Genomic DNA, 8,054 nt, shown 5'->3' on the forward strand with positions numbered 1-8,054 from the left:
AACTCGGCTGGCCGCGGGCCCCCCGGCGGCCTGCACTCGCGGAAGGTGTCCCTGGAGGGCGCCCCTCGCGGAGAGGCCAAGTACAAAGCTCTCGGCGGGGGGCGGCGGCGACTACGGCTGCACGCAGGCTACCGGCAGGTGAGCGGCGGGCTGGGAAAGCAGGGGAGAGGGGAGCTGAGCAGGGAAGGCAGGGGAGACGGGGGCTAGGCAGGGGAGGCAGGGGAGAGGGAGGCTCACCCCCAGACCACCCGGAGCTGGCCAGGCTGCAGCCATCAGCCTGGACATTTGGTTTTCTCCCTCCTGGCTCTCAGGGCAGAGAGAAGGGGCAGGAAGGCCCGCTTCCCTAACACCCACTGTCTCCTTTGTCTTCTCTCTCCTGACTCCGTCTTCCTAGAGTCCCCGTGTGGGGTCGGGGAGAGCTGAGTGGTCCTTGAGTGCTGAGATTTCCCATCACCGAGTTGCATCCAGAGCCAGGCTAGGAGGGAAGGGTTCTGAGAAGGAGGGTATTGGGCATGTACTCTGGCAACAGGGCCTGGACAGGAGGGAACCCTGTGGCTGATGAGTCAATACTGGGGTTCCACTGGGGAGGATAAGCCCTGGGCTTGAGGGGCAGCTCCATCCTTCCTCTGATGGCCCTGGGGAGATTCTCGGGGTGATGGTTAACCAGCTGCAGATACTAACCTCATCTCTCTCCTGCTTCCTGCCAGGTCTCCCCACAACAACACGCAGTACGGAAGCTCCATCAACACATTCACTGTGAGGCCTGGGACCCGCCATCCCATCTCCTATGCCTACTCAGGGGCCCATTGGAAGGCCCCGTCCTGAGCTCAGGGTTTTCTCAGCTCTCCTGCAAGGGGTTGGATCCAGGCGCTTGTTTTGGTGGGGTTGGGAGGGATACAACTGGTGTTAGGTGGCCTCACTCAGACACAGAAGAGTCTTTGTTTCCCAAAGACAGACAGATGGACAACGAGTGAAGCGTTGGCCCCAGGAAGATCAGGATTGGACTTCTGTTTCCCAAAGCCTTGGTGTGGCTGTGGACTGTCTGCAGAAGAGGGTGGGAGGAAGGAGAAGGGAGAAGAGAAAGAACCTTTAAGGACCCAGAGCCTGAGTTTTCACTATCTGGGACTATTTGCTTTAGTAGGGCTTACTGAAAGCAGCTTTCCAAGCAGCCCTGCTGAGCAGGTTCTAAAAGCAAGGGCAGGGGCACTGGCTCCCAATGGGAACCCAGTGGGAACCCATCAGAATGGCTGTGGTTGCCGGTCAGGCTCTCATGAGGGGCTGGGGACCAGCTCTGGGTGGGGGTGCAGGGTGCTACAGGTTGCTCTCAGCTTCCACCTGTCCACCAGTTGCCAATCCAGAGGTGATACCTGGGGTTGCTGGTATGAAAGCCACACTGAAGTGGGATCAGGAATATGCAGGCACAACAAGTGGGGAAGGTACCGGAACAAAGTGCTTTGCACTGTCTGTGAGTGGGGATGGGGGAATTGGTGGTTCATTTCTCCCTGGCCTTGAGCTACAGAAGGGCCTAGAGAGGGGAGACTTGGCAAGTTTGGGATGGAAGGCACGGTGGAGGCTTGCTTTTCTACTCAGACCCAGGCAGCCATGATTTGGGGGGTTGGGCCCAAGGAGCCAGAAAGCCTGGGGCTTGACACCAAAGGCCTTGAGTGGTGGTCAGGTCCTGTATGGGATTTGGAGGGGCATCATCCCAACCACCCCTCCCAACCCCAGGACTACAGGTCCCCAATATTATTGAGGCCTTGTGATGTGTAACCAAGATGCCAGAAGGCCTTGGAGAGTAGAAGGCGACAGAGATGGGAATAGAGGTCTGAGAAGAGTTTGCTGCGAGTAGGGACCGTGATTTGGAAAGTCAAGAGTGCAGGACCAGGCCCATTCAGAGCAGGGAAGCCTGATCAGTAGGGTGACCATTTGTTGTTTGTGGAAAGTCTGGATTTAGGCCTGTTTTCCAGTGAATTAGAACCCCTTCCACTTTCAAAAAAAGTCCTGGTGTAGATGGTGTCTGGCCATCAGACATATCAGGGAACAGTATTCCTTGGTCCATCTTGTCTTCAGGTCTTGGGGGGTTGAACTCCTGGGGCCAGGCCAAGGCAGGCTACCTGGGTGAAGGGATAGGGCAGGGGGTGCCCACCTCAGAGGATCAGGCTGGTGGGGGCACCCAGGAAGCAGTTCCCTTTGGGGGCACGATGTTGGACCTCTGATGTGTGCTAACCACTCACAGTACCAGGGTAGAGGGTAGCAGATGACCACTTCAGGGAAAGAGTGCTGGGGTGGACAGGTGCTCTGATGGGGCAGGATCTGGTCACCTGTGTCTAAAAAGCCAACCGCACCCCAGTGCCAGCACTGGCTCTATATATATGTATGTATTTCCCCCTGTACAATGTTTTATATAAGATTTCACTAATTTATCTGCTATGTTAAGGCTTGAGGGGTGGGATGTGGACTCCCAGCTGTATCTTGCTCTGGGGTTGGCAGGGAAGGACTGATTCTCTCTTGGCTTGGAAATAAACAGGCCAGTCTCAATAGCCTCCAGCCCTGTGGCTGCAGATTGATGACTGAGACGTCCTGGGCTGTGACGAGAGGTTGGGGGAACTCAGCTGGGGAAGGCCGAGCACAGGGTGGTGGCTGAACTGGAGCCATGATGCTGGGCCCAACTCTCTCTTCTGACCCTTAGGTTTTCTCATTCTCCAAGTCCTTTCAAGGGGATGGAGTAGAGCTAAAGTCTGGTGATAACAGACTGTGCCCCAAAGCAAATCTCTGAGTCTCTGAACCTCAGTTTCTTCTTCTGTACAATGGATGTGATAACCTACCTCATGAGGCTGTTGTGACAACTAGAGACAGTCGTGCATTCATTTAACAGAGATCTGAGTGGCCACGAGATAGCAGGCACTGTGCTTAGCGTGGATATACAGCCATCAACATTGACATGCCTCTTACCCATGGCAAGACTGTAGTCTTGTGGAGGAGAGAGAATGGAAGGAACGCACGGAAACAGCCTCTATTATACAGAATGGTAGGGAGGGGAGAAAACAGGGACTAGGAGAATAACTGGAGGGTGGGGGAGAGGAGCGGATTGACTTTGACTGGCTGGTCAGGGAGAGGCCTCTTGAAAGGGTGCCCTTCATGGGATTCCAGCCAAGCATCCAACATGAATCTGGTACTCAGTAATTGGTTTTCCATAAAGCATCTTTAACTTCCCCAGAAGAGGAAACTGAGAACCAGAGGTCATCTCAGGACCGTCTGAGGGAGAGGGTGTGCTTGTTGTGTTTCCTGTGTCTGAGCCTTTTGTTGGGGGGATTTCTGGGAAAGGGATGCTGGGAGGGTGACTCACTTGTCCAGCAACTTGGAAGGGCCTCCCCTCTCCCATCCCGGGGCTCCCTGGTTCTCTTGTCTCTCACCATCCACACCCTGAACTGTGAGCAAGGATGGGGCCCTGCCTCTGGCTGCTCTGCGGGAGGGGCAGATCGAGGAATCACCTTGAGTCATCTCTAACTCATCTCGAAAGTGACCGGGATGGATGTGTGCTGTGTGTGTGTGTGTGTGTGTGGTTTTTTTTTTTTTTTTTGGGAAAAAAAAGGTTTTGACCCTGCTGCATGGCATGTGGGATATTAGTTCCCCGACTGGGGATTGAACCTGTGCTCCCTGCACTGGCAACAGAGTCTTAACCACTGGACCACCCTGTGTCTGAATCTTAAACTTTGTTAGTCCCAGATTTCTTTAAAGAGCTGTTGAGAGCTATGGATGCTCACCCCAGAAAGACGCCCCCACATGCATTTTTACACGTTATTTCAGACACTCCACAGATCCCCCCAGACTGGGCTCCATGGACTTCACGCTGAGAACTCCTGATGAAATCATGGTCGTGGCAACCACCAACAGTGTACTTAATTTTGACAGTTTGGAAAATTCATTCCTTTGCTTGTTTACTCCTGACAGCTGTCTAAGGAGTGCCGGCCTCAAAATACTCCTACTTCCATGCTGATGAGAAAATTCGGGCTCCAAGAAGAAGAGTGAATTGTTCAGAATAGCCCACCTGCCTCCAACCTCTGCTCCTCACCGCTGCCTGCCTCCCACCATTCCCACGTTTCATCCCTCTCCCAGTCACATCACGGCCCCCCCAAACTGTGTACCTGTCAGAGCAGGGAAGGGGGAGGGCCTGAGGAGGGAAAAGCTAATAGGCAAAGTTAATGGCTGTAGGTGGCACAGGTGTTCCTGGATCGGGGTGGTCGCACTTTGGTTTCTGGAGCCTCCTCACTGCTCCCTGGATGTGGCCCAAGTCCCGGTACCCAGAGCCACCCCCTCATCCCCCTTTGAGGCCTGGCCCAAAACAGTAGTGGGTCTGGTCCTGGGGCCTGCAGTGATGTCTGAAGGGCCCTCTTCTCCCAAAGGAGAAAGCACGGCTTTCTCCAGGGTGGGGTTTCCTGGAAGCAGAAAGGCCTCCTCCCACCCCTGCCAGAGGCTGCAGGAGAGAGAGGTGCCTTCCACTGGGAGGCGTGAAGGGGTGAGCGGAGGCCTGCCCCCGCCTGCTCATCCCCCACCTGCCTCCCCTCGGCGGCCTGTGGCCACTTTCATCTCTGCAGCTCGAGGGCAGTGCTGGTTTCCCACCATGAGTCAGTTAGCCGCCCGGAATGGGCGGCCCCTGAGTCCAGGCAGAGGAGCTGGGCCTCCTCTTCCAGGCCCGGGGCTGGCCGGCCGCTGTGGACCCGCTGCTGGGGCCTCTGGGGGCGCTTTTGGCCAAGAAAGTGAGAGAAGGAAAGTGCTCTTCTGGGAGCAGGTGGAGACCCAGGCAGTGCCTTGCGGATGCTCCTCTTTACCGGGACGGTCCTGTGCTCCTGCCCAGTTCTCAGAGCTCTAGAACCGTCGTCAGCACTTGGCGCAGGGGAGCCTCTCCCGCTCCCCTCCTTGAGAACTGCTCTCCGAACTCCTACAGACGGTTCTCTGAGGTCTCCTGTCCTTTAGGAGACCTGTCTCCTTCCTTCCTCTGCCAACCAGTCTTCCTTCTTAGCGTCCGTGTCAGGAGACTCAGTGGCACCCCCGTCTGGCCTGCACCCGAGCTCCCCATTGCTAACTTGAAAGTACTCTGTCCCTGGCCATTTCCCTGTGGATCCTGCGGGCCACTCAAGTTCGGCCTCTCCTCTCCCCTCCTTCCTTCTCACACAATCGTGAGGCCAGAGCAGCCAGACCGATGGCTTCACTATCCGCCCCTCGGCTTCCTCAAGGCTGACTTGCTCTTCAAGGCCCAGCCAGCCCCGCGCCGCTCGGAGACCCCTCTGTCCTCCACACCGCGGCACCCACTTCCCTTGGCTGGCTCATCCTTCAGGCCCCGCCAAACATCCCTCACGCCCTCGGCCACCTCAGCTCCTGTTAAAGCTACCGGTTCCCCTCACGTGGTGTTCAGACGCTCTACATCTCCCTCCCCCAGCAGCCTGTTGGCTCCACAAGGATGCCTGTCTTATTCATCACAGTATCCCCAGCATCTCAGGCTGCTCCTGGGCGCACCAGGTACTAATATGCGTTTGTTGAATGGCTACCTGTTAGTATATAATCAGATGCTGTCATGCACTAAGTTCCTTGAGGGCAAAGGCCACGTCTCCTATGGACTCGTGATCACACAACCCTCTGGTTTTGTTTTTTTTTTTTGGCTGCACTGGGTCTTAGCTGCAGCATGCAGGATCTCCGTTGTATTCTTGGGGATCTTTCGTTAGGGCACATGGACTCTCTAGTTGTGGCATGAGGGCTCTATAGTTGCGACACCTGGGCTTAGTTGCTCCACGACACGTGGGATCTTTCTGGACCAGGGATCGAACCTGCGTCCCTTGCATTGCAAGGCGGATTCTCAACCACTGGACCACCAGAGAAATCCCAACCCTCTTGTTTCTAGATGTCTGTGACCTGATCTAATGCTGAGGTTCCTGCAGGATGTAAAGTAATGGTTTTAGGGATGGGCCTTGTGGGTTTCATCATAAAGGCATCAAGATGCCTTGAAGAGGCTCCTGCCTGGTGCGCTGAAACTTTGATGCCCTCTAAGTGGAGGCAGAAGGCGCTGGGTACTACCAGGTGTGGTCCATCTGGTCCTCAGAGGACTAGGCGTGGGAGCCTCAGATGACCCTCGTATCAGGTCAGGGCTGCTGCCCCCTGGAGCTGCCAGCGCCAAGCAGCCCAATGACCCACACTCCACGTTCACTCCCCTTCTGCCCTTCCATCCTCAGCACCGTGATCGGTCTCCAGCCTGTCCCTGTGCTACCAGCGTCACCGGGAATGTTTCTGTCAAACGTGGGCCGGACAGTGAGAAGCAGCAGCACCCCTGGGGGCCAGGGTGGCAGAAGCCACTCAGGATCAGTCTGTTCACTGTCCCCCCACCCCCATGCCACAGAGCCGTCCCTCAGGAGGAAGCCTTACAGTTCGAGGGGTTTGGGTTTGTTTTTGCTTTTTTTCAACCCCCTGTTAAACAGCGAGCTCCCTGCTCAAGGTTCTCGGCCTTAGGAGGGATCCACACACAGAATGGGGACCCAGCGACATCGCCGTCTTCCATTTCTCCCACTGCAGTGTGGCACCATGTTCCCGGTGCCACTGAGGTGGGATGTTGCTAGAGGTCCATCTGTGGGGCATTCCCTTCTCATCCCTGAAAACTGTATTTCTTCCATCTGTCTTCCCCAGACCGAGCCTCCAGTCTCCTTTAAGACTTCCCCCAGGAGAGGTCTGTCTCCTGCCACTTCGTGTCACTGTCCTTTGTTTTCTGAGCCACTCAGAGAGGGTTTAGTGGGCACCTGCTTCCTCTCTTTCTCTCTCTTGCTCTATCTGTGATCTTCCTGCCCTTTGGTTCAAAACTTTCCAGCATTTGTTCCAAATACCCGAGGCAGCACAAACCTAATATCCCACAGTGCTAGAGGGCTGCACAGTACAAGGCAAGGAGCCACCAGGAATTCCCTGGAGAACCAGTGGTTAGGACTCCATGCTTTCACTGCCAAGGGCCTGGGTACGATCCCTGGTTAGGGAACTAAGATCCACAAGTCACCCAGTACAGGCAGAAAACAAACAAAGGCAAGGAGTTGGGCAAGAGGCTCACAGTCGAGTGCAGGACACACACACACACACACACGCACACAAATAACTAGGATATAAAGCAAGACATTTCAAAGTTCTCCCACCCAGGGGAGCTGGGTGGCCAAATAGAGCAAGTGACCACACGGGACACGCTGCTGGCCTAGCACCACAGGCGGCCCCCCTTGCTGGCCTGTGACTAGGTCATCAAGGCCGCCCTCAGCCCTGTGGCCCCAGTGGGAGTTCATGCATGAGCGGGCAGAGGAAGGAGGGCAGGCATCTATTTATCTGCTTCCTCTACAGTGTCTGACACGCAAACCCTTGGGAAAGGGTACCTGTTATTGCTGATGCAAACACACACACTGCTGTTGTCTTCGATGACCTGTCCTGGCCCTTTAAAGCTGCCGTTGACATTCACTTTAACCTGATCTCTCCAGGCAGAGTGGAGGGGAACGAGGAGAGGAGTCTGTGTCATAGCACTGTTGTCCTTGCCCAGAGGTCTAGGCTGAGTTGCTGCGTGTGAACCTCATGTGTACATGTGAGGTTGGCTGTGCGTGGAACCAGCAGGTGGCGCTCTGCTCACAGGTACCTGACCTCAAGCCCAGAAAATGACGTTCATGCTAAGGTTGACAGGGCTCCCCTTAGGATCCAGGCACTGAGCTAAGTGCTGCCCCATCTGCCAGTATTTCCCAAACTCGAGCTGCATTAGGTATATTGGAGGATTTGTGAAAACACAGATCCCTGGGGCTCATTCCCAGCACTCCTGATTCAGTGAGTTTGCTGTGGGTCCTGAGAATTCACATTTCTGGTCATGTACAGATGTGAGAGTTGGACCATCAACAAGGCTGAGTGCCGAAGAATTGATGCTTTCGAACTGTGGTGCAGGAGAAGACTCTTGAGAGTCCCTTGGACAGCAAAGAAATCAAACTAGTCAATCCTAAAGGAAATCAACCCGGAGTATTCATTAGAAGGACTGATGCTGAAGCTCCAATACTTTG

The 8,054-nt window shown here is 55.2% G+C and overlaps 1 protein-coding gene across 1 annotated transcript in view; it reads left to right on the forward strand.

Moving 5' to 3' along the window:
• The window catches only part of LOC105005296 (chromosome unknown open reading frame, human C6orf132), a 30,021-nt gene extending 27,474 nt beyond the window's left edge, over window positions 1–2,547 (forward strand). The window contains 3 exon segments of the mRNA XM_010863246.1: window positions 3–87; window positions 89–138; window positions 708–2,547. Of these exon segments, the coding sequence (XP_010861548.1) occupies window positions 3–87; window positions 89–138; window positions 708–825 (253 nt within the window). The 3' untranslated portion in view covers window positions 826–2,547.
• Window positions 2,548–8,054: the final 5,507 nt, after the last annotated feature.

The sequence above is a fragment of the Bison bison genome, unplaced genomic scaffold, assembly GCF_000754665.1.
Source record: "Bison bison bison isolate TAMUID 2011002044 unplaced genomic scaffold, Bison_UMD1.0 scf7180017864487, whole genome shotgun sequence".
NCBI classification, from domain to species: Eukaryota; Metazoa; Chordata; class Mammalia; order Artiodactyla; family Bovidae; genus Bison; species Bison bison.